The sequence below is a fragment of the Salvia splendens genome, chromosome 5 (assembly GCF_004379255.2).
Source record: "Salvia splendens isolate huo1 chromosome 5, SspV2, whole genome shotgun sequence".
NCBI classification, from domain to species: domain Eukaryota; kingdom Viridiplantae; phylum Streptophyta; class Magnoliopsida; order Lamiales; family Lamiaceae; genus Salvia; species Salvia splendens.
In genome coordinates this window covers 7,387,547-7,414,386 of record NC_056036.1, presented here as the reverse complement: position 1 = coordinate 7,414,386, position 26,840 = coordinate 7,387,547, and the positions used below count along the sequence as shown (strand labels likewise).

The following is a 26,840-nucleotide window of genomic DNA, read 5'->3' as shown; positions in this document are numbered from 1 at the left end:
ATCGTCGTTGGCCCAATCAGTCAGTTGTCCACCTTCATCTTCGACAATCATGTTGTGCATGATTATACAGGCGTACATTATATCAGCAATGCAGTCGACGTGCCACAAACGCGTTGGCCCCTTAACTGCCGCCCATCTAGCCTGGAGCACACCAAATGCGCGTTCCACGTCCTTGCGCGCCGACTCCTGCCGTGCTGCAAAGTAGGCCTTCTTCTCATCTCATGGGCATCGGATCGTCTTCACAAAGACGGGCCACCTAGGGTATATCCCATCCGCCAAGTAGTAGCCCATATCATGTCGGTTGTCGTTGGCGACAAAACTGATGGTCGGACCGACACCCTGACACTGCTCGTTGAAAAGTGGCGACGAGTTGAGGACGTTGAGGTCGTTGTTCGAACCAGTTATCCCAAAATACGCATGCCAAATCCACAGCCGGTAATCAGCTACGGCCTCGAGGATCATCGTGGGATTCTTTCCCTTGTAGCCGGTAGTGTACATCCCCTTCCAGGCGGCGGGGCAGTTCTTCCACTCCCAATGCATACAATCTATGCTGCCTAACATCCCTGGGAACCCATGCTGTTCCCCGTGCATCCGCAGTAGATCCCGACAGTCATCGGGGGTAGGGCTTCGAAGGTACTGATCACCGAATATTTCAATCACGCCCTGACAGAAATACTTCATACACTCCAGGGCAGTCGTCTCACCGATGTGGAGGTACTCGTCCCACATGTCTGCAGCGCCTCCGTAGGCCAACTGCCGGATTGCCGCAGTGCACTTTTGAATAGGAGTGTGGCCGGGTCTGCCAGCCGCATCGTGCCTAAAGCTGACATACAGATATCGTTGCTCCAATCCGTTAACAATACGCATAAACAGGGACCTGCGCATCCTAAAACGGCGTCTGAAAAGGTTGGCATTGAACCGCGGCTCCTGTGCGAAGTAGTCTTCGTATAGGCGCTGATGTGCAGCTACGTGATCACGATCAATCACCGTTCGGCGGTGTACCACTGGTCGAGGTCGAGGTACCGCCGGCTGCAAGGCCCTCTGCATCCATTGATCAATCTCACGGTTCGTATAAGCCTCTAGCGCTTCGTTCATTATATGCCCGTACTCCTCAGCATCCCCACCACTCCCACCACTACCACCGGCGTTACTCATTTCTAGGTGTTGATCTTGTACAGAAATTAAGATAGAGAGAGTACTCGTTAATACAAGTGGTGCGAATGAAAATGACGGGCAAGTCGCGTATATATAGTGTTTCGGAAAAAAAAAATTAAAAATTCGCGCTAGGCGGTGCGCTAGGCGATCCGGACGCTGCAATAGCGCCTAGCGGATCGCCTAGCGCACCGCCTAGCGCCGCGGAACCGCCGAGCGCTAGGCGGTTTTTTTCCGCGAAATCGGCTAGGCGGCTGCAATAGTTCGCCTAGCGCACCGCCTAGCGCCGGCGCTCGGCTAGGCGGTGCGCTAGGCGCTATTGTGGATGCTCTTAATAGTGGACACTCCGATAGACACTCCGATAGTTGCCCCTTTTTTGTCCACATACCCAATTTTTTTATTCACAACCCAATTTTTTTATTTTCGTCACTATAGTGGACACTATCAGTAGCTCCCAAATTTTATAATCAATTTTCATTTTAAAATGTTTGTAGTTTCAATTAAGTATAATTAAATTCATCGCAATGTAAATAATTAGAAAACGAGCTAATTAGGACCGAATATTCGTTGTATTGGCAACGGTAAAATTATACAACGAATATTTAAAATAAAATACAAATAAAAACTCCTCCACCGTGCTATTTGGGACCGAATATTCGTTGTATTGGCAACGGTAAAATTATACAACGAATATTTAAAATAAAATACAAATAAAAACTCCGCCACCGTATACTCGGTGTCGGAGTCGGCTTCTTCCTCTTCTTCTCCGCCTCCCTCGCTGCTGCTGGCCGCCGTTGCCCCAGGAGCCTCATCAGCCAATCCTAGACGACGCTGAATCCGAGCCTGATTCCTGCGAGCCGGGTGATTCGTCGTCTCCACCGTGCATTTTTAGAGAGTGAAAGTGTAGATAGTGAACGAAGGGAGAGTGTGTGAAAATGGTGAAAAAATGGGTGGTGGGGGAGTGGTATTTATAGAGTTAATTTAAAAAATAATAGATAAATAAAAAATTCGAGGGGGCTCCGGCGCCCCTATAGGCGCGGCGAAAGGCCGACCGGCGCGTCCTCACCTCGAAGTCGCCGCATGACCGTCCGCCCCGGGGCGGACGTCGCCTCCACTATAAGGCGCCCGAGATCGCCCCCGCTGGGGCTATAGCCGCGGCGGTCCCATAGTGGATACCTTAAAGCCAAAGAAAATATATCATGATTTTACTTTTTTTTAGTCCATTAAATAAATATAGTACTCTAGTACTTTACTATTTTAACTAGTAGTACCATTTAATTATATGTATTATTTTGAGATTTTAAATATTATTCTTCCGTTCCAATTAAGATAACACTCTCTTTTTTAGTTTGTCCGAACCAAGATGACATTTTTATATTTCTAGTAAATAACTTTCTTTCTTCAATTAATACATCCAATCATTTTTTTTTTCTTCTTCTATTAAATATCCAGCCCTCTTTCTCTCTTCATTTAATACTTCCACTCACTCCTTTCTTCAATTAACCATATTAACCAACAACTTCTAAAATCTCGTGCCAACTAAGAAATATGACTATCTTAGCCGGAACGGAGAAAATAGTACTTACTTGCCATACCAATTCTCACAGGTCTGACATCTTTTGTATGAGTAATAATTCACTATATGTTTTTTTACAAAGTTACTACTATTAGTCATTTAAAAAATTAATTTGAAAAAAAAATTCTTTTTTACTCCCTCCTTCCCAGTTTAAGAGTCATGTTTTGTCATTTCCGTCTATCACGGTTTAAGAGTCCCATTTAGAATTTACCATATTTGGACATAAAATTTAACTTCATTGTTTATGAAATTTACACTAAAATGTCATTACTTTCGTAAAAATAAAACAAAACAAAATCATAAATATACAGAAAGTCAAAAGGTCTCATTTTTCACTAACTCACTTCAATTATTACACACTCTATTAATTTCTTAAAATCCACGCCTTAACTAAATTGCACTCTTAAACTAGGACGGATAGAGTATTTCAATATGCAGTCAACTGCGGTAAATAAATAGAAATTTTAAAAGACGTGAAAGTAAAATTTAAATCTAAAATCTTTGATATTAAATATTAATCACTCTATCGTTAGATTAATACAACCATTAGTTGTATATATGTGTGTTTGTAGATTGTGTGGGGACTACTTATTCTTTTTTGTTGAAAGTTGAATCCATTTGAATCACAAATTTGATTCAGACTCATCAGCATATTTTGAATGAGAGATTTTGAAACGGTGGGTGGGGGCTAGGATAGAAGGGGCGGGACCCACAGGAATCTGCACCTTTTTATTGGTGGAGAGGTGAGGATATTTATATTCCCTGCTGACGTGTCAGTTCCTTATTCTTGGCGATCTGACGTGGAGTTTGCTTGGTCCAGTGAGGGTTGTTGGGCCACGTGGGCTGCATATTTTTGGTGATTTTGATTTCTTAGCTTTTCGGAAAGGCCTCACTTTGGAATACACTTTTGCTGTTCCATGGCCCTACTAATTTATTTGTTGGTCTTTCATTTTGTGGCTGTGAAACGACGCGTTTCGCCTTTTTGTTTTCGAATACTTTTTTGCCCTTTAATGAGAATAATATATAATACTCCCTCCGTCCCGAGTAGAGGCTACTCGCTCATTTCCTTTTCGGCTCGGAGATTAAGGAATGAGTGTATAGGAAAGTCAAAAATGACGGCTGTAGGTGAAATTTTTTACTAAAAATGGAAAGAGTGCAAGTAACTTGGGACGCCCAAAAAGGAAATAAGTGCGAGTAGTGCGGGACGGAGGGAGTATTACATAAATAATGCTCTCTCGGTCCGCCATTAAATGTCCCATATTTGACCGTTACGGGTTTTAAGAAGTTGTTTAACTTTATGAAATAAATTGGATAGTAAAATTGGTGGAATGAGGGGTCTAATTTTATATATTGATTTTATAATAAAATGTGAGTGGAATAAGTTAATGGAATGTAGGGTCCACTTACCAAATATGGTAAAAATGAAATGGTACATTTATTGCTGGACAGACGAAAAATAAAAATGAGACATTTAATGACGGACGGAGGGAGTAGTACTTTCTCCGTCCCAGCAAAGATGACACATTTCTAGTTTGCGCAGAATTTTAGGAATTGTCGGTTAATATGTTTAATTGGAGAGAAAAAAGGTGGGTATAAGTATTAAATGTAGACAGAAAGAAAGTTGAATATTTAACTGGGAAGAGAAAAAAAATGGTTGAATGTTTTAATTGAAGAGAGAAAGTTTCTAAAATAGAAAAATGTCATCTTATTTAGGACGAACTAAAAAGAAAAATTCGCACATCTATCAAAGTTCGTGGAAAATACCAAATTTTAGGAAAAGTTCATGATTTTAAGGATATTCTCCCAAAGGAAAATGTGTCATCTTAAGTGGGACGAATGGAGTACTTTATTATATCTTCATCTCTCTACCTTTTTTCCTTTCATACTTTATTGTTCAATTATTTAATTCACTTAACATAATTTTTCTTAAATTTCATGCAAAAAAAAACGCCCCTACTACTGAGGAACAGAGGAAGAACTAATTTTATGCACATTGTTTTATTCTCTGTTAGGATTCGAGCTCCAAGAGAACCAAGAACAAAAAGAACAATAGCAAATAGAAGACAGGAAACGAAGCACACTCAAGCAATTACGTGGTTCGGCAATTTCTTGCCTACATCCACGGAGAAGAATTGATGGAGTTTATTGATCCAAGTGTGAAGGATGAGACGAGTTCATCTCTACAATTTGAAATGCTCAAAACTAATCACAAGCAGAGCTAGCTATCAAACTGAAACTATGAGTTGAGAATGTGTGTGTATCGTGTGTTTTCACTGATTCAATAAGCTATATACCTGAGAGATTACAATCAAGATTCACTAACTAATCTTCACAAAGGCAAATCTGTTATAACCGTTTTCCAACGGCTAGTTGAGCTTCAATAACCGAGCTCACCCTCTGCCTCTCTTACTTGAGCTCAGATGCTCCCAGCTTAAACATGAACCAAAGCATTTGCACAGTCACACCTTCACATTCTCACTATCCTTAAATGTCATTTAATGGTGGACATATGAAGTATATATAAAGAAATAGAGGGGAGTCTCGTGTGAGTGTTTAACAACTTAGAGTTCATAAGCGATCATGCAATAATGAAAATTTGAATAAGTGCAGTCTTGTGTGGGATCGTTTTCTATATTATGCGATAGATTAAGATTTGAATCTATATCTTGATATGTTTCTCGTCTCATGGCGAGATTGCTTCATGCAAGTTTTTCCGAACTACGAAGATGCTAACATCCCAACAAACACATCACCAGAGTCTAGAAATATTAAAATATTAAACTTTGATGATTGTAATTGATAGTATCCACAATTTATCACATTTTTGCCATATTTAATATTCGTCATAATCTTTTTATAGTTATAATTTACTCTATATTGATGAAGTACTATCTTTTATGTGATGCACGGATGAAAAAATAAATCTAGTGTGTGATGTAAAACTTGAGTCATTGTAGTTTCATTTTGTTTAATTCAACGTTACGGCCTAATTGTAGTGCAAATGTAACTATAAGTAGCATTTGCAATATTAAAGAACAAACAATAATTCAAAACAATCTGAAAGACAAATATCTCTATCTATATAAGATTACTATTAATGAATTACTAATATTTTTTTCTATCTCTATTTCATACTTTATCCATTACACATTAAAATTTATCCACAAAAGTAAATTAGACATGTAATAGTGGATGATCGGAAATGAAAAAAATGGGACATCTGGTGGGGGAAGTATTATACATTTCTATAATTAACCCATGGTATAATATCCATATTCTACCGCTTATTTATCTACCACTTATCTCTCTAACATCTATATTCTACGAGTTCATTCGATTTCCATGTTTATTTATGAGTAAAGGTCATGCTTAGTCTTATCTCTTTTTCAATTGTGTCTCTCTTAAAAAGCTCGGCCTTAACAATATATCATATGGCATATCTTAATAGTGACAATACTCCCGCAGTCCATAGGAGTAGTTTTTATGTACAAGAACAGTAATTTATTTAGAAACTGATGTGGGTTGACTACTTTTGTCTTTTGTCATATAAAATGAATAGTCATCAAGTTGAATTACTCCCTCCGTCCAACAAGAATATACTCTCTTTCTTTTTAATCCGTTCCACAAAAATATGCATTTTCTAATTTTGGAAAGTCTTTCTCACTAACGAGGAGGTGAGACTCATTCTCCACTAACAATACTTTAATTAGCTTTTCTCTCTACTTCTCTCTTACTTTACCAAATTTACATTAAAACTTGTGTCGAACTCAAAGTACATATTCTTTGGGGACGAAGGGAGTAGTTAATAATTGGTGGATCATTTAGGTGATTGACTTAAAACCTGGGCTGACAGTAGAAATCAAATCGATTTGGGCCTGATATTATACTATAGAGTGGATTTAACCACAAAATTCTTAAATCTAAATAAACAATTAATTATTACTCCATAAAGCATGATCGGAAATTAGAGGATAGCATGAGGTATCGTATTCCAGTTAAGTGCTCCTAAAAAAACAAAATCGATATTAAGCCATTTCTCACTCTTATGTTTGGAATTGGATGTACAAGAAACTAACCAAATCAACAACAATATTAAATTGCAAATCTATGAGCACAACAAGGGCAAAGATCTACCATAAACAAGCCTAGAAATTCTTGATTTCCTCATCTTTACAATTTGAGGCTGCATTTTCATGCATACCAAGACCTCACCACAACCCTTCACTCTCCCTCCTTCAAGGTTAGATACTTCTTCGTCCTTGTTTCGCTGGAAGACGAGCGTAAGAGCCACGTGCTCCGATGGAAAACGAGCATTCTCAGTGAGATGGCTCAACACTGGTGGCGACAGCTTCTCGTAGCTGATGCTGCAGCAGAGTCTCCACCTTTCCTCCTCCGACAAGCCAGGGTGCACCTGCATCGCGACGATCCTTAGCAAAACGACACGAACACAACTAGGGAACTTACAGTTTTTTCATACCTCAAGATATAAATTTACAGCATGATACACTCCATTGAAAGAGTCCCTAGCTGAGTCAGGAAGCCCCCTGATCACAGCCAAGAATTTCGACGGCTTCAAGCACGGATCAGGCGCGATCTCAGCTAGATACGAGTCAATCAACTTTGCAACGTGTGCCACCCGGATCGACTCAACCAAACCAACCCCCTTTCCAAGAAATGATTTCAAGAAACTTAACACCAAATTCACATTATACAAGTAGCACCTCGATGGTGAAGATGGAATGAGCAGATCATCGAGCATCGCTTGATCCAGCAACGAGCCAATCGCGCTCTCAACCTTGTTCCTACTCTGCCGGCTCACCCTCAGCTTCACCGCAACCCTCAGGAGCTCAAACAAACTCTTGCAGGAGACACAACGCACATCCAAAATCCCAAGCATCTCGACCACTGCTTCAACGAGTCGAACCCTCTCACCACATGAGGCCGATGCAGATCTCAATTTCTGGTAGTGAAACAGAAACCTACTGATCAGTGCACTGTCAATGTTTCTGCACACCATCAACTTCACCACCATCTCAATCACACGGGCGTCCAACACTACGAGCTCATCAAACCACCACATTGCTCGAGCAGAGCTGCTCTTGAAGCTCTCTGAGCTTCTAGTATCGCACGAGTTATCCGATGAGGAAGCTGATGGAGAGGGGCTCGTCTCAGAGCAAGAAACGATCCTCCGAACGAGAGAGCTCAACAACTTATCGTGCACAGCCAAGGAAACACCTCCAACGCATTGGTGTTCACACTGTTTCAACGCCATCACAACCTCTGACCATCTCCAATACTTGATCTCTTCCAACGACGCCTCAATCTGCTCACAAAGATTCTCTCCTCCATCAACTAATTTGTTCATCTCCATATAGTCTGCAGCTGAGGCGAGGGGGAAGATATTGGAGGCGTTGATGCTGCTCTTCCCTTTATTGTAGCAGAACCTCGCAATAAGCTCAAAACCCTCCACGCCTCCAGGAAATCTGTGGAATATAACCTTCAGATTTCCCGTTGCATCTCTTAGTTTACAGAGAAACTTACGTATCCTCTCTGAATAGGCCGATATAATTCTCTACAAAAGAACAGTATAGCCGATTTTAGACACAAAAGATGCATAAAAAGTACCAAAATGTATGACATATATCACATATCAATCAATCCTAACTGCATTATATGTGTTGCTATCGACGAAAAAAAGAGGTATGATAAAATATCAAGTATCAATCAATCCTAATCAAGACAATACAGTGCTCTACAACAACGAGCAAAAGAGCCGATTTGAGGTGCAAGACTATACCTGACATATCAAAATGTATGATACATGGAGTATATCACATATCCATGAATCCTAATTGAAATAAGCAATGCTTTGCTTTCAATCTATGCTAATCAAGAAGAATACATATAGTAGCATTCAACAAAACTATTTATTCGATCGATGGAGCTTGTTGAAGTTAACACATGCTAAGAAACTAATACTACTATCAATGCATGTGCAAATGTAATTTTTGGTGATGAGTAGAGATGGGAAGCCGTTAACAAGCAATAAATTCTTGCAAGGAAAGAGCAGTAGTACTGATTCAGGCAGTTAGAGGTATGCACGAAGCAGAGGTAAAAGTCATGATCATTGAATATTCCTTATAAATGAAAAAGAGCAACTAAAACAAACAGAATAGGTGAACAAAATAATGGCAAATAAATGTCTTTCACAATTCATAGATAGAATGATTTAACCATTTCATTAAAAATTATCAACCTCCTAAAAGCTACATTCATGATTCTGGAGAGAGAAACACCCGATTAGGAGAAGATAAGTTTAATTTAGAGGTATAATTGAGAGAATCTTTACCTTATCAACCACGAAAACCTCTTCTCCATTGACATCTACTTCAATAAAACAATTTCCATCCATAGCAAGAACACACACACAAACACGCACTGAGAGAAATCGGAAGAGGGAAAGGGTTTTTTTTCCTAAGAAAAATTGAAACATGGGCGATGCAGAAATGGTCAAAATCTTGATTTTTGCGAAGAGGGCGTCGGTCAAAACAGGGCAAACACGACACTAGTTTCTCAGACAGGAGTGTGCGTTAAGCAAGAACGACGTGAAATGTGCATGTTGAGTAGCATTAAACTAGGAGAGATCATACATAGCAAATAAATGCAAGAATTGGCAGATAACTGAAATTTGAAAGCCCCCATGAATCTATTTATCTGAGATCGTAACGCGGGAGAGAATTGTTGATGCAATCGAAATTGGTTTTGATGTTTGCTTTTTTTTTTTTTTTTAAAGCTAAATAGCTTGTTGCGGATTTATGCCGGCTTTTGTTTAATCCTCGGCTATGGAGTATGGAGTGTCGACACCAACTTTTATTTAATTAAGGAAGAAAATTAAAAATACAAATTTTGTTATAGAAAGTGGGAAAAAGGTAAAGAATGGATGAGAGAAATATTAAATGAAATACTCTTTAATATTAGAAAGTGGAAAAAGCATCAAACACTTTGTCAATTACCTAAAAATAGTCTATTTTTGTCATATACGCACTTCCTAAAAAATCTCAATTTATTACTCTCTCCATCTCCTAAATATTGTCCCATTTTAAGCAGACACTGAGTTTAAGAAATATAATGAAAAATAAGTTGAAAAAATTAGTGGAATGTGAGTCTTACTTTTATATACGGAGCATTAGTTTTATAATAAAATGTGAGTAGGAATGAATTAGTAGAATATGAGGTCCACTACAAAAAATGGTAAAAAGTGAAATGGACAAATTTTGTGGGACTGACGGAAATAGAAAAATGGGACAAACTTTCAGGAACGGATTGAGTATTATATAAGTTGGTGTCACGTTAATTAATTTTTTTTCCTCACAATCTTTTATAAAACTAATAAAATGATATTTACATTTTATAATTTTTTACATTTCACTATTTTTTATATTTCTTAAACCCGCACCAAATGAGACTCCTTTTCATGAATGAAGAGAATATATTCTACAAAATTAATTTATATTTTATTTCTTTACTATGTTGCATTATTAATATGATGTTATATTTCTCTTTTATGCTTCATAAATATTACAAAATCTCGTCTCATTCCTATTTTTAGAGAATACAGAGAGTATTTGCGAGTATCAAAACAAGCACCATACTTGCACACAATATTGTCAATATCTAATAGAGTCGAAGTATAAGGAATTTTTTAATATTATAAAATATAGAGGTCATGTTTGGTTGTCGGGAAAGTAAAATTGATAAGGAAAATGAATCCTAAAAAAATAATCCTTGGAATATGGTTCCTAACAACTTTACTTTCCTATATTTGAAAAAATATCATAGATTTAATAATAATAATTTTAATACTTATACAATTAAGATTCTCTTAATAAACTATTAATTAAAAAAATAATTATAACAATACATTATTTTATTTATTATTATAATGATAATTTAAATAATTAGATTACGATTTTCTTAATTCATTACTTTATATTATTATAATCATAAATAAACCTATGTAATATTATAATTATTTATTGATATTATAATTGAATAAAATTTATAATTTCAAAATTCTATTAAGGCTTTGTTGTTAATTATCAATTTTATAAAATAGTAATAATATTTTATTATTAATAATATTATTTATTATATGATAGTACATAATTTAAATAATTATATTACAATTATTTAATAAGGCGGTAATTATAATAATAATAATAAAAATAAAAATATTACAATAATATAATTGTAATTATACTTATTTACTATATTGAAATTAAGTGGAGTATCATTCATAATTTTAAATTACTTTTTTTTTAAAATACTTATTTAATAATAATAACGATAGTTGTATAAAATTATAGTAATTCACTTTATTAAATACCTAAATATGTAAGAATCCTAAAACTGAGAATTGGAATATCTAAAAAAAAGCTAGGATTTAGAATCCTGGAAAGTTATACTCCCTCCGTCCCGCACTACTCGCACTTATTTCCTTTTTGGGCGTCCCAAGTTACTTGCACTCTTTCCATTTTTAGTAAAAATTTTCACCTACAGCCGTCATTTTTTACTTTCCTATACACTCATTCCTTAATCTCCGTGCCGAAAAGGAAAGGGGCGAGTAGCCCGGGACGGAGGGAGTACTATTTTCCTTGTTTTCAGAATTATGATTACTTTCTCAATTTGGTTAAAACTCAAAATAAATGTAGGAATTTAAAAATAAAAAAATCAGATTACTTTCCAAGACATAATCCTGACAAACCAAACATGGTCATAGAATTTGCATCTCACATGATAAATGCTGGATAATTACACAATAATGTTTCACTTTTATGGTAATTGTACAATTTATACAAAATATTTACATTTATTTCATATTGATACAAAATGTTTAAAATTTGCATAAATTATAAAAGTTTCATCCGTGTTTCAATTCAATACATTCCTGTATGTTTTTGAACGTCGTTAATTCTTTACCTAAGTGACGTACAAAATATGAAACAATGATGAAACTATTTGTACCAATATTATTAAACAATGATAAAACTTTTGTACTCCACATAGGAAAAGAGTTAACAATATCCAAATAAAATAACAAAATGTACTACTCCATCTGTTTCCTAAAAATAGAAATTCTTTCATTTTTAGTCCGTTTCCTAAAAACAGAAACTCTCCATTTTAGAAAATGGACCCCACAATCTATTATCACCAATTCCACTGCTTTTTCTCTTTACATCTCTTACTTTACTCATTTTCTCTCTCAATCTCTCTTACTTTATCAATTTTGCATTAAAACACGTGTCGCTTCTAAAGTTCCTATCTTTAGGAAACAGAGGAAGTAAAATAAAACACGAATGAAACTTTTTGTACGATTTATATAAACTGCAACTTTTTGCACCAATATGCAATAAATGTGAAACATTTTGTATAAATGGTATATTTACTCCGATAAATACAACCAGATAAGCTTGTCATAAGAAATTTGACACATCCAAATAAATGTATTCTCAACATTTAAACTAGAATAAATTTAGTCTAATAAGGGTCGTTCAGTTTGAAAGATTATATCTCTTGATTGAATATGTATTATGTTTAGTATATGAGATTGAATCTTACAACTTAATCCTCGACGGATAATCATATGATAATGAGTCATAGACAACACCCTCTAGCTAAAATAATCTCACAACTTAAGACTAGATCAATAATGATATAATAATGAGTCATAGCAACTCAACGACACATAAATGGGTTGGATGAAAGTGTACTTGATCCGATTTTCGTTTACATATTTCCTTATACTCAAAAGGCGATTCCCTCGTCCTAAGGATGAAACTCACACACTGTGGCTGTCGAATTTGAATATGAGATCTTATATTCAATTGTCTTCTTGAAAACTAGTTGAGATTCCCGTGCATGCTCAATTACATATTTCCTTGTGCATCATACTCTAGCCCTATACAAGAAGAGTGTGTATTACAGTTAAAATAGTGCAATGAAATATACTCGTTCCTCACCTATTTTCTGATATTCTAACACTTCTGCGCAATGGCCTCTACATTTCATCCAACAATATCTCCATTATTTTTTAATAAATGTAATGGTATTTTCTAGATGAAAGAAATTAAGAGAGGGAAGGATGTGAATTGATTGATGAAATTAACTGATCAACGCTCCCAACAGTTGTACATGTGGTGTAGATGAAATGGTACTTCCCTGCATAATGTGGCAAAATTTTGAAACACTTCTTTTTTTAATGAATATATTCAGCTGATATATGTATAATCTTGATTTTTCTAACACGCATTTAAAGTCATTAATAGAAAGCGAAGGAACATTCTGAAATTTTGATTATGACGTTTTTATTTTGTTTATTAGCCTATAGCATTTAAGAGTACATATAGATTTTTTCTAGTTTCCTCTATATATATCATATTTTTATTTATTTATTATTTTAAAAATGACAACGAGTCGGACTTTGAATATTACTAGGAGATTTATAAATATATTGCGGGCCCACCATGCATGACATGCAAACAACTTAACCTCATTTTACAGCTAATCAAATCGGATTGACACCATAAAGAGAGAAAAAAGTCACAAAAAATTTATGGGATCAACAAATAAGTTTAATCTTTCTTTCCTGTCTTAGAAGTGTTTGGAATTAGAGCATACTAGTGATAGATAAACAAATGATGAATAGTGGGTTGATTTATTAATACTAATAAATATAACATTCACATAAGCACAATCCGTAACTCTCCAAATATTGTAGAATTAATAAAATTTGAAAAACCAATTTTTTCAGAAAATTAAAATTAATAATAAAACTGTAGAAGTTTGGGCAAGGATTAAAAATTTTATCTAGTGGAGTAATATTTTATTTTAAATCATAATAATAAGTTAGTTTAACTAAACTAGCTACTTAATTTGAGTTAATTAGAAAACAACTAAAACTAAATTATACTAGTAGTTGCTAATTAGTTGAGCAAGCAAGTATTTTAAACCCATTTCGAAGCATAAAAGGTAAAGAATTAAATACTTAGAAATTAAAAAGAAAGAAAGTACTTAATTAAAAAAAGTAAATAACAAAAGGGGAGAATTATCTTGGCCTCATCCCGTCAATTCAATAAGATTGGATTGTATTCATAAAAAGAAGATCAGATTATATATCCTTCTTGACAACATCTGTCTATAATAATAAATGTTTCTAGTGCATCACTCTCTAGATTTTTTAACAAAATATAAACAATGTTTTAATTAGGTACATACTTTTGTTAGGTAGAATATATAGTGTTATATGCTAGTGGCACCAAATTCCAAACCCGATTTTCTATTTTCTCTTTCCATCAATTCTATATCTTATTTTTTCTTTCCACCGACTTTGGATTCTTGATTCTTGAAGATTTGCTGTGCCAAAATTAATTTATTCACAGATGGGATAATCATCAGTCATTTACGTACATACTTGTAGAAAATCAATGGGGAGATATGGTAGTTCATTCAATCGTATGTATGATACAGAGATTATAAGAATATATAATATATAGGCCACCGACTTTGGATTCTTGATTCTTGAAGATTTGCTGTGCCAAAATTAATTTATTCACAGATGGGATAATCATCAGTCATTTATGTACATACTTGTAGAAAATCAATGGGGAGAATTGGTAGTTCATTCAATCGTATATATGATACAGAAATTACAAGAATATATAATATATAGGGTAGAGTATGTGGTAAATCTAATTTATAATAATTGTATTCTATATAAGGCATAATATACTCTTATATAATTGCATATAATTTTCCCGATTTTATGCGATATTCCTTTTAACACTCCTCTCAAGCTAAGTAATGAGATTCCCAATACTTAGCTTGCATAGAACTTCTTGAAATGACTCCGAATTCACTGCCTTTGTCAAGATATCCGCCAACTGATCTTCAGACTTAACATAAGGCATTTCCACCACCTCTGCTTCAATGTTCTCCTTGATGAAGTGTATGTCTACCTCCACATGTTTGGTTCTATCATGTTGCACCAGGTTTTCCTAGATACTAATGGCCGTCTTGTAGTCACAAAACAATCTACAAGGAAGGGCAGGTCGAAGGTCCAATTTTGTCATCAATCTTCGCAGCCACAATATCTCTGTTAGTCCACTTTTAATTCCTCTAAACTCTTCCTCTGCGCTAGAAAGCGTTACCACCTCTGCTTCTTGCTTCTCCACGTTACAAGGTTCCTTCCTACAAATGTGAAATACTCGGCAGTCGATGTATCTCCATGTGTCTATGCTTCTCAAACATAAGTCCATGTTCAGCTGTTCCTTTCAGATACCGAACGATTCTCAAAACCGCTTCCCAATGTGCTTCTTGCAGTGCATGCATAAACTGACTCACTACTCCAACTGCGTACGCAATATCTGGTCTAGTGTGAGATAAATATATAAGTTTCCCGACTAACCTCTGATATCTTCCCCTGTCGGTCGGCTTTGCTCCTTCCACTATCTGCAATCCATGATTTTGCACCATAGGGGTATCTGCTGGCTTACAATCGATCATCCCTATCTCGGCCAACAAGTCAAGTATATACTTCCTCTGTTTTATGAAGATTCCCTTCTTCGACCTTTGCACCTCTATCCCCAAGAAGTACTTAAGTAGACCAAGATCCTTCGTCTCAAACTTATGGAATAAGTTCTTCCTTAGTTCGACTATCTCCTCCTCATCATCTCCAGTAATGATCATGTCGTCTACATATATGATCAGAAATGTGATCTTCCCTCATCTTTTCTTGATAAACAAAGTATGATCTGCATTACTCTGTTCGTATCCGTACTTCTGCATCACTTCTGTAAATCTCTCAAACCATGCTCGAGGTGACTGTTTCAACCCGTATAGTGTCTTCTTGAGCTGGCACACTTCCCCATCTACAAAATCTCCCGTGAAACCAGACGGTGGTTCCATGAATACTAACTTAGGTAACTCTCCGTGCAGGAATGCATTTGTCACATCAAACTGGTGGAGCGGCCAATCCTTATTAGCAACAATCGAGAATAACACCCACACTGTATTAATCTTAGCAACCGGGGAGAACGTTTCAGCATAATCCACACCATGCGTCTGGGTGTTGTATCTCTCTATTGTCCCATCTGGTCTTCTTTTTATCGTGAATACCCATCTGCACCCGACAGTTCTAGCTCCTTTAGGCAATTTGCTTTTGATCCACGTATTATTCTTTATTAGGGCTTTCATTTCAATAAGCATGGCTTTCCTCCACTTTTTATGCTTCATTGCCTCCTCGGCTGTATGTGTGATTTCTTCTTCGTACAGTGTTGCCTCAAATGCCCGAGCCATTTTAGTCAGATTTCCTTGCACGAAGTTTGCCACACCATAGCGGCTCTTCTTCCCAATCTTTTCAGGGGAATATCGTTTTGCCGGAATCCCCCTTGTACTTCGGAAAGGAAGCACGTATCTCCCGGTGTCTCCATCCACGGTGTTATCCTCCTCTTGGGGTTCTGTATCAACCGGGTTGGTAATAACTGGACTCTCAACAACATTCAGTTCAGGAATACCTCGGATATCATCGGAGGAGGATCGCTTGGGAGCGGATGAGAAGGTTCTTTTTTTTTTCTTTTTTTTTTAAAAAAAAAAATTAACTTCATATATTTATATCATATATATGAAGGAGGAAATTACAAATCAACTCCTATAACAAGGAGGAAAGACAAATTACGCCACCCAGGGTTCGAACTCGAGACCTCCAGGATGGACGCGGTATCCAGCACCCTTTACCGCTAGGCCAAGGGGCTTGGATGGAGCGGATGAGAAGGTTCTTGTGGTGAGACTTGCTCGGCGGCAGTGACCACCACTGGATCTGTTGAATCCCCAATCGAGGAGCTTGGCAATGGCACAACCCAACTTAGATAGTCATCGGAATTACTTGGAGCACTTCCCCCCTGACTACTAAGGTAGGTATGATAGGAAAATTCGGTTTACAGGGAATTGCAGTTCATGGTGATGGTGATTTTTCAAGTGGAAGGGTCATAGCATCTGTAACCTTTTTTATTCACTCCATACCCCACAACGAAACATTTGGTTGCACAAGGTGATAGTTTGGTTCTCTCGTGTTTTGGGATATGAGTGTAGACGGTGCAACCAAAGACTTTAGGTTGAAGGTTCAAGTATTGGGGTATTTTGGCTAGTTTGGATAGTGAATGAAGGGGGGTTTTTATGTTCAGGATTTTTGTAGGAAGGCGATTGATGAGGTAAATGGATGTAGCAACTCCAAAATTATTTGGGGACTTTGGATTCAATCTTTATAGCTTGGGTCATTTCTAGGATTGTCCTATTTTTTCGCTCGGCAACCCCATTTAGTTTTGGTGTATATGCACACAAGGTTTGGTGGATCACACCTTTTTCTTTGTAAAATTGGGTCGTAGCACTGTTAACGAATTCACTCCCATTATCCGACCTAAGGGTTTTGATAGTGGTATGAAATTGTGTTTCAATCAATTTAAAGAACGAGGTAAATCTATCAAACACATCAGATTTTTTTTTCAAAAAATAAACACACGTCATTCTAGTGCAGTCATCAATAAAAATCACAAAGTATCGAAAACCATTCCCGTTCCCCACTGGTGCGGGACCCCAAATGTCATAGTGTACTAAAGAAAACATGGATTCACACGAGTATTTGTAGTCTTAAAAGATTGTCTATGGCTCTTGGCCAAAACACAAGTTTCATATGAAAAATCAGAAGAAATTGGAAGGTTCGGATAAACTAATTTAAAGTAACTAGGAGAAGGGTGTCCTAGTCTTCGGTGACAGAGCCAAGTTTCCTATTTCGTTGATCCGTGAGCCAGCATTGCACTGCCATGTTGAACTATCTCGTCCACGTAATAGAGTCATTGCTTCTCAGTGCCACGCCCAAGAATCCTCCTAGTCTGAATATCCTGTAAAATACAAAAGTCGGGGTGGATTAGGGCGTGCAATTCAACTCCTTAGTCACATGACTAATAGACATGAGTCTCTGAGATAAAGTAGGGACATATAGACAGTTCATGAGTCTGAGTGTAGGTGAAATTTCAATTGTGCACGATCCTTCAACAGTAATCAATTCCTCACTCGCAGTTCTAATATATGACTTCGTGCCATTATCAAAAGTAATAAAATCATTCCTTTGTGGAGTCATGGTATCAGTTTCCCCACAATCAAATCCAACCATTGGAGTGTTTATCAATTACATTATGAACATGAAATGCAGCGGAAGTTTATCGTAGGGGTTCAAATCAATTTTTAGACACATAATTGGGGCAAATATGATATTCTCGACCTGTCTAGGGTTCAATTGCAATTTTCGGGCAATCAGGGGACGAATATTAACAGCATGGGGTATTTTTTGAAATTTCCCATTCTTATGGGGTGGTCATTGTAAATGAGGAGGATTTAAATTAGGGAAATTAGGGTTTGGAATTAACCCAAACACGTTACCTCCTTGCGCCGTTCCGTCGAGGACTCCCATCCACTTCGCGAAATTCCCGGCACCTCTCACGTTGCCGCCGACGGGTTGGTCCTCCTGACGCACCCTGCCCCTGGTCCACCTGATTCCCCATGATTTCCTCCGTCAATTCGCCGTGGTGTTCCATCGTTGTTCACCCCTACGGCGAGCTTCGCCTGCACCGCCCCTGCTCTCGATTTCTGTCGCTCGTCCCACCATTCCGGGTACCCCAATCGTTTGAAGCATGTCTCCCATGTGTGCTTCTATTTTCCACAGTGGGAGCACCATAATTTTGAGGTGTCGGGGCATTGATTTCCAGATCGGCTGGTGGCGGAGGGGCGCAATGGAACACTGTTGTACGGTGGTCTCTGGTTCTGGGAGGCGAAGCCCTGTCCGATCGCCGCGAATCCATGTCCGATTTCACCCCCAAATGTCGAATCAACATTGCTGTCGTTGGCTTCTCCGGTGGGTGAGGGCGATGCCGGTGGCATGATTCGACGTCGAGCCACCTCCGTCTTCACCCATCCGTAAGCTGCCTCCACTGATGGGGTTGGTTCCTCCTTCAAGATGTCCCTCCGAATTGAATCGTACTCCTGATTCAATCCGGTCGGAAATTTAATCAATTATTTCTCATTCGAGTGTGTTCGAAACTGATCGATTCCCTTATCACAACAACTAATCGGCTGCTTCTGGCTTCTGTCGATGTTGATCCACAGCCCATGGATCCTCCGGTAATAAGTCTCCAGATCGAGGTTTCCCTGTTTGATGTTTATTGCATTCTCTTCCAGGTTGTAGATGTGGTATTTGTCGGCCTTGTTCTCAAAGGTCACGGCAAGACTGTCCCACAACGCTTTGGCGGTTAGGTGGTGCGCGAAGTCGGCAACGATATCGTTCTCGATGTTGTCGACAATCCACGAGAACACCACCAAGTCGTTTTCCTCCCACACATCGAACCCTTTGCTTCCTGGTTCCGGGGGCTCGTTCCTGATGTATGAGTAGGCACCTCGGCCTCCAATTTTCACTTTGATCAATCGAGACCAAAGGGGGTAGTTTCTTCCATTCAACTTGAATGCAACTGTGATACTTTTGCTATTCCTCGGGCTTGTTACTTGTTCTGGATCAGTTTTTGTGTCCTGTGTGTCTGACATTTTTGTTTGTAGGATCTATTTTCTGGGCTTGATCTGGTTTGAAAAAGGGCCGAGAAAAGGTATTATCGGCTATGATGAATATTTTCTGATCCAAGATCGATCTGCTCTGAGACCATGTAGAAAAATCAATGGGGAGAATTGGTCATTCATTCAATCGTATGTATGATACAGAAATTACAAGAATATATAGGCTAGAGTATCTCTACATATGGTAAATCTAATTTACAATAATTGTTATTCTATATAAGGCACAATATACTCCATATCAATTGCATATAATTTTCCTGATTTTATGCGATATTCCTTCTAACAATACTATAGTAGAATTCTTATCTATAGAATTATTACTCGAACCATCGAATCACATCGGCAATTCTTATCTGTATAATTATTACTCGAACCATTTATATCACATTTTCATATAAATAATTAAAAGATTCAATTAACAGAGATCCCGGTGCTATCAAGTAGCAACACATTATATGCATAATATATATTCTTGATAAACACGTAGTAGTGTTTTACTACTCCTTCCGTCCCATGAAATCATTCTTAATATATTTACAAGAATAAACCAATTTATTTTAAAAAATACTCCATTATCTGTCATTAGGAGTCTCATTCCTTGATGACACGAGTTTTAAGAAATGTTAAGAAAAGTGAGTGAAAAAAATTAATGAAATAGGGGTCCCACATGTATATATTAATTTTAAATGAAATGTGAGTGAAATGAGTTAGTGGAAGGTGAGACTCTATTACCATTTATGGTAAAAGTGAACCGGGACTCCTATTCATGGACGGACTAAAATGGAAAAACGGGACTTCTATTTATGGACAGAGGGAGTAAATAATAGTAAATCATTTATGTGATTACGTAACCAAAAAAAGTTATTACATCCATCCGTAAAATAATGTTCCATTTTATCTTTTGGGGATGTCTGCCGTCACATTTTCAACGTAGTCCGCTAAATCATTATAGTGACATTCAATTATAAAACTAATATACTAAATAAGTCCATATTCTCTTTACATATTTTTCTTATTTTTATGACAGTAAACGGGGGACTGGAGTGTCAAAGGAAAAACATGGGACCAATAGAGCATCTCCAGTGGGCGGACATCCCACTAGGACATCCACTAGGACATCCCAAAAACACCTCCTGCCACGTCAGTAGGACTTCCCATCCCACTGCCACGTCACTAGGACATCCCCTACACAATCTGCCCTTCCCATCGCCCTTCCCACTAGGACATCCGGCAATAAAAAAAATCACAATAATTTAATTACGTAAAAATGGAAATATAATTTTGACACGGAATACGGGATAGCAAAATACGGGCAAAAATACATATTCATAAAACATAAAAAAAACATAGTTAGAAAAAAGCAAAATACATAGTCATTCGAAAAAAGAAAAATACATAATCTGTTGGATATTTTAGTGTAATTGGATTAACTTGATTGATCAATATAATTATAACGAGCCGTATATATAGAGTTTTTTTTTTTTTTTTAAAATAATTTCCGGACGTCCGACCCTTGCCACAGTGGCGGACGTTCGCCCGCCGGTCGCCGGGACGTCCGAGGACACCCGACGTCCTCACGGGACGTCCGTATCCGACCTAAACGCCACAATAGCGGAAGTCCCGGTCGCCCGTCGCGACGTCCGACCGGATGTCCGACCGGACGTCCGCCATTGGAGATGCTCTAAAGCAGCGCCAAGAGCATACATATACATACCCTGGCCCCACACTAACGACCCCCTTCAATGCACTCCCATTATATACAAGTATAACTCACCGATCATTTTGTTGAATTCACAATCAAAACAAGTCTGTAAAATTGTGAGGCATATGAAGAAGCTCATCTCCGAATTCACATCTTGCTGGGGCGGAGCCACTGTCCCTCCCACGGCGGAGGTTGCCGTATCCCGCCGCCACCGCAGGACCAAAAGGACGGCCAAACTTGGCGCTAATTGGAAGCCGAGGCTCAATGCCATCGCCGAAGACAGTCCGATCTCCGATGCCGCCGAAAGGAGACGGCCGCTCAAATCCAATCATAAGTCGCCGCCGCCTACTCTGCCGGAGGACCACTGGTAGTTTTTTTTTTTCCAAAAATTTCCTTTAATATTTTTGTAAACTAAAAGTATTATACTCATCAATTATGCGTGATTTTATTAATTTCAGGAAATATTCTCAGATGGTGGCGCTGCCGGCGTTCGCTCCGACGTCGTATTTGTTCTGATCTGGTGGGCTACTTACGACTTACGTCATAATTGGAAATTGTACTACTACTACTACTATAGTTTTTAGAAAGTTAATGTATTTTGTTGGGATTTTGTTGAAGTGTGGATCCATGCTAAATAAACATTTTTCCTTTTTGATTATCCCATTAAAAATGAAACGTTTACTTTTTTTTAGTTGTCGTCTTAAAAATGAAATGTTTTCTAAAATGAAAACAAGTCTATCTCTAATTTTCATCTCTCTTATTTCACTCTCTTTTTATTAATTCACATAACAACACTATATAAAATCCCGTGTCAATCCCAAATATTTCATTTTAAGTGGGATGGAGGGAGTAGAATGAATTTGATTGGCCAGCAATTTAGTTGAATATCGTTTTGCTAGATTCATTTGAATATAGTTATGTGGCTGATATAGTTTTTGCAGTTTTCTCAGTTGAATTTCCTTATTGCTATAATATGCTTGGCTGAGGATCATCTACCCAAGTATTTCAAGTCCAACTATTCAAATTTCAAATCGTTTACCAAAGTATACTAAATTACTAATAATGATGTTTGGATTCTAAATATTGGATTGTTTTCCTTACATTTTTGAGTTTAAGCATTATCAAATTCTCAAAAGATATCTAATTATTGAAATAGGAGTAGGAGATGAAATACGATTATATATATGAATTCTATTTAATTGAAGTAATCGATCTTAATTCACCAAAATTAAAGAAATGGAATAGAAGATACAGTAAGACGAAATCAATTTGATTAGAAAGAGAGTTGGAATAGAAAAATAAATCACAATAATAAAAGCCAAATGGATAAACATCTTTTATCTGAGTAAGTGATCAGGCCACATTAATTATGCCCCTAATTATTCTCATATTATAATCCTTATCTCTCATCAAATTAATCCTCATTTTATTCGATCTCAAACAAATTTAAGATTAATAGTAATAGTATATTTGAAAAAAAAAAAAAATGAAAGCACTAGCGGACAGAAAGCATTGAAGTTTGAACAACTATACTCGAGTTTGAAATATTGAGACATTTTATATTGCTTTAATATGTGTGCACTATATGAGATTTTATGTAAAACAAATATTATTTGTGAAAAAAAAGCAATGGATCGGAGTTGAATTGATGTGAGTTTTGTTTATTTGTATGTATAGAAAATAGAAAATTCATTGGATGTGGACACAAAAATGAAAATCGTTTTGTGAGGGCCATGGCCAGTCAGCTATTGTGAAAGTGTGTCCGTGCAAACTACTGATTTGATCGAGTGTTGGAGCCGAGCTGCAGCTCAAAGAAGAGATCAAGAAATGAAGCTCGGTTTTGAGCTAGTTCGGCCAGAAAGGAGTTCGGCTAGAAAGGAGTTCGGCTAGAAAGGAGTTCGGCTAGAAAGGAGTTCGGTAAGCTCGGCTTACCGAGCTGGAACTAGCCTGGAACTAGCCGAGAAGAAGAAGGCAGAAGAAGGAAGCTCGGCTTTGAGCTGGAACTAGCCGAGAAGGAAGAGTTCGGTTTTGAGCCGAGTAGCGGTTATAACTAACTTTGGGAAATAGAGTTAGTTGGACTTTATTTCTTGATTGCATCTTGTATAAATAGCTCGATAGAGCTCAGTAGTGAAGTAGCAGAATTACACCATATACACACACACCTAGAGAGATTAATTCTCAAGATAGCGAGCGGTTGTGAGCGGTAGAGTGTGAGTGTGAGTTCGTTGTAATTGTAAAGAGTTCATCAATAAGATTCCGGTCATCTTCTCCGTGGACGTAGGTGGTTTATCACCGAACCACGTTATATCGTTTGCGTGCTTTATTTTCTCAATTACGTGTGTGAGATCAGCGGCAACGCAACCCAACAGGTGGCGCCGTCTGTGGGAATTTCCCAAAGGAGTTCTTGATTGCTTTCTGGGATAGTTAGGGTCCAAGAATTCCGGTACTTGAGCTGATCTTGGCGATTGCCCACCGTCTGTTTGAGAAATGTCTACAGCTAAGTTTGAGGTGGAGAAGTTCACCGGGAAAAATGACTTTGGGCTGTGGAGGTTGAAGATAAAGGCCATCTTGATGCAGCAGGGCCTATGGAATATCTTGAAGAATGAAGTCGATGCCGAGAAAGAAGCGGAGGTCGATGAAAAATAGAAAGGGAAGCTTCAGGATATGCAGTATAGAGCCTACAGCACCCTAATCTTGAATTTGTCAGATAGGGTTCTGAGGGAAGTCTCCAAAGAGGAGACAGCTGCGGGAGTATGGACAAAACTTGAGTCATTGTACATGACCAAGTCCATTACAAATCGTTTACACCTGAAGCAGAAGCTCCTTGCATTCAGATTCTCAGATGCGAGAGGAATTACAGAGCAACTTGAAGAATTTGGTAAGTGTGTAGATGATTTGGAAAATATCGATGAAATGATCAAGGATGAAGATAAAGCCTTGATGCTGCTGAATTCGCTTCCTAAGAGTTTTGAACACTTCAAGGATGCGGTGTTACTTGGAAGAGAGTCCAAGGTTACATATGAAGAAATTCATTCTGCTCTGAAAATGAAGGAATCGCATAAGAATGATTATTCCACTTCTACTAGACAAAATGATCCAGTGGCTGAGAGTCTTTTCTTGAAGAAGGGTCAGAACAAGAAAGTTTTCAACAAGAAGAAACAAAACAAAGATAAGGCTGAGGGAGAGAGGGAGACTAGAAGCTGCTACTATTGCAGAAAGCCGGGTCACTTGAAGAAGGCATGTTTTGCTTGGAAAAGGAAGCAAGAACAAGCGATCAATGCAGGTTCAAATACTGCAGATCTTGCTCAGGAAGTGGAGGCCAATGAGGCCTTGAATATACTCTCAGGGGCAAGAATTGAAGAATGTTGGATCATGGACTCGGGTTGCTCCTTTCATATATGCTCCCACAGATCCTGGTTTCAAAAGTTGACAGCACACACAGGATCAGTAATGTTGGGGAATGATCAGACATGTGATGTTAGAGGGATTGGAGAAATCAAGCTGAAGGTGAGTGATGGTAGTGTAAAAACTCTCACAGAAGTGAGGTTCATACCTCAGATCAAGAGAAACTTGATTTCTTTAGGGCTGCTGGAGTCCAAGGGCTACAAGTTTGAGTCCAGTAACGGAGTACTCAGGGTGACAAAGGGTCCCAGAATAGTCATGGAGGCCAAAAGAAAGAATAGCCTGTATTACTTGGTGGGTGAAACCGTGATCAATGCAGCAAATGTTACTCAGTCAGAGAGCCTGGATCTGTGGCATGCTAGACTTGGGCATGTGGGGGAAAAAGGCATCAAGGAGCTTGCTAGGCTGGGTGCAATGAGGCTGGGGACATCAGAGAGGCTCAACAAATGTGAGTCTTGTATTCTTGGAAAGGCAAAAAGGCTACCATTCTCTGGTGGAAAGCACACTACAACAGCTCCCTTTGTATATGCTCACAGTGACTTATGGGGGCCTTCTCCAGCAGAATCCATAGGTGGAGGTAAGTATTTCATATCTATTATAGATGACTATTCAAGAAAGGTATGGGTTTACATCCTCAAAGAGAAGTCTCAAGCATTTGAGAGGTTTAGAGAATGGCATACTAGATATGAAAATGAGAAAGGGTCGGTGCTGAAGTACTTAAGAACTGATAATGGGATGGAGTTCTTATCTACTGAGTTTGATAGCTTCTGTAAAATGAAAGGGATAAGAAGGCATAGGACCGTGCCAAGGAACCCTCAACAGAACGGGCTGGCAGAGAGGATGAACAGGACGTTGCTAGAAAGAGTGAGATGCATGTTGTTCTACTCTGGAATGCCAAAGAAATTTTGGGCAGAGGCTGTTTCTACTGCAGCTGATCTGATTAACAAATGCCCCTCTTCATCAATTTCTAATGAGACTCCTGATCAGAGATGGTATGGAACTTTGGGAGACTACTCAGGCTTGAAGATTTTTTGGGTGTGCGGCTTATGCACATATCAAGCAGAATAAGTTGGAACCAAGAGCAAGAAAATGTGTGATGTTGGGATACCAAGATGGAGTGAAGGGATATAGGTTATGGAATATGGATGAAGGGGGTCAGAATATCATTGTGAGTAGAGATGTAGTGTTCAATGAAGGAGAAATGCCATTCAAGATAACTAAAGCAACCCCTGGTGGTGACAGTAGCTCTAGCATTCAAGAGTTTGAGTTTGATGAGAAATCTGCTTGGTCTGATGCTGATGAGGGTGTTGAAATCTCTGAACACCAAGAAGAAGGTGGAGCTTCCAGTTCTCAGTCAGATGAAAACACAAGAGGTGGAGATCCATCAAATCAAGGAAACAGAAGAAATCCAAGAAGGAATGCAGGCTTGCCCAGCAGGTTTTCAGATTATGATATGAGCTTCTTTGCTCTTTGTATAGCAGAGGTGCTCATGTTCTCAGAGCCTTCAACCTATGAAGAAGCCATAAAATGCAAAGAAAGTCAGAAGTGGATCAGAGCCATGGAAGAAGAAATAGAGTCCTTGTTGAGAAATGGGACTTGGATTCTGGTGAATGACCCAGGGACTCAGAAACTCATAAGTTGCAAGTGGCTATTTAAGAAGAAGGTTGAAGTTGGGGAAGTTGAAAGCATACGTTTTAAGGCAAGGTTGGTAGCTAGAGGATTCACACAAGTAGAAGGTATTGACTACACTGAGGTGTTCTCTCCAGTGGTAAAACACACCTCCATTCGGATCTTATTGGCCTTGACAGCTCATTTTGATTGGGAGCTGCATCAACTCGATGAAAAAACAGCTTTTTTACATGGGGATCTAGAGGAGACGATCTATATGATGCAGCCTAAGGGTTTTGAAAGGCCTGGAGAAGAAAAGAAGGTTTGCTTACTTAAGAAAAGCCTATACGGGCTCAAGCAGAGCAGTAGGCAGTGGAACAAGAAGTTCCATGAGCAAATGGAGCTGATGGAGTTTGAGAGATCCAGCTTTGATAGCTGTGTATATGTCAAGAGAAGTGGAGATTTGATAATAGCCTACCTGTTACTGTATGTAGATGATATTCTACTAGCAGGATCAAGCTTGAGTGAATTGCAGATTGTAAAAGATGAGCTTAAACAAAAGTTTGAGATGAAGGATCTTGGGGAGGCAAAACGAATCCTAGGCATGGACATTGTCAGAAATAGGAAGAAGAAGGAACTGAGGCTTGTGCAAGCTGAGTACATCAAGAAAGTGATAAGGAAATATCAGGTGACAAATGCAAAGGCAGTCTCTACTCCATTAGCAGGCCA

The 26,840-nt window shown here is 38.1% G+C and overlaps 2 protein-coding genes across 2 annotated transcripts; both read right to left on the bottom strand.

Annotated features, from left to right (window-relative positions):
- Nucleotides 1–6,728: 6,728 nt before the first annotated feature.
- Nucleotides 6,729–9,594, bottom strand: LOC121802399 (BTB/POZ domain-containing protein At3g22104-like). Its single transcript, XM_042202064.1, has 3 exons — nt 9,078–9,594; nt 7,206–8,300; nt 6,729–7,139 (listed from the first exon to the last, which is right to left on the bottom strand). The coding sequence occupies exons 1-3, from the start codon at nt 9,219–9,221 to the stop codon at nt 6,834–6,836; spliced, it is 1,545 nt and encodes a 514-aa protein (XP_042057998.1). The 5' UTR covers nt 9,222–9,594; the 3' UTR covers nt 6,729–6,833.
- A 9,253-nt stretch (nt 9,595–18,847) lies between these two features.
- Nucleotides 18,848–19,372, bottom strand: LOC121803718. Its single transcript, XM_042203345.1, has one exon. It carries the CDS (start codon nt 19,370–19,372, stop codon nt 18,848–18,850), a length of 525 nt encoding a protein of 174 aa, XP_042059279.1.
- Between the last annotated feature and the right edge of the window lie 7,468 nt (nt 19,373–26,840).

Bases quoted from the DNA above. Each gene is read 5' to 3' on its own strand.
- LOC121802399 (XM_042202064.1), bottom strand. From the start codon at position 9,221: ATGTTTCAATTTTTCTTAGGAAAAAAAACCCTTTCCCTCTTCCGATTT. The intron at 8,301-9,077 runs GTAAAGATTCTC...GTTCTTTTGTAG, and splicing joins AGGTTTTCGTGGTTGATAAG to AGAATTATATCGGCCTATTC. The intron at 7,140-7,205 runs GTATGAAAAAAC...GTCGCGATGCAG, and splicing joins CTGTAAATTTATATCTTGAG to GTGCACCCTGGCTTGTCGGA.
- LOC121803718 (XM_042203345.1), bottom strand. From the start codon at position 19,372: ATGTCAGACACACAGGACACAAAAACTGATCCAGAACAAGTAACAAGC.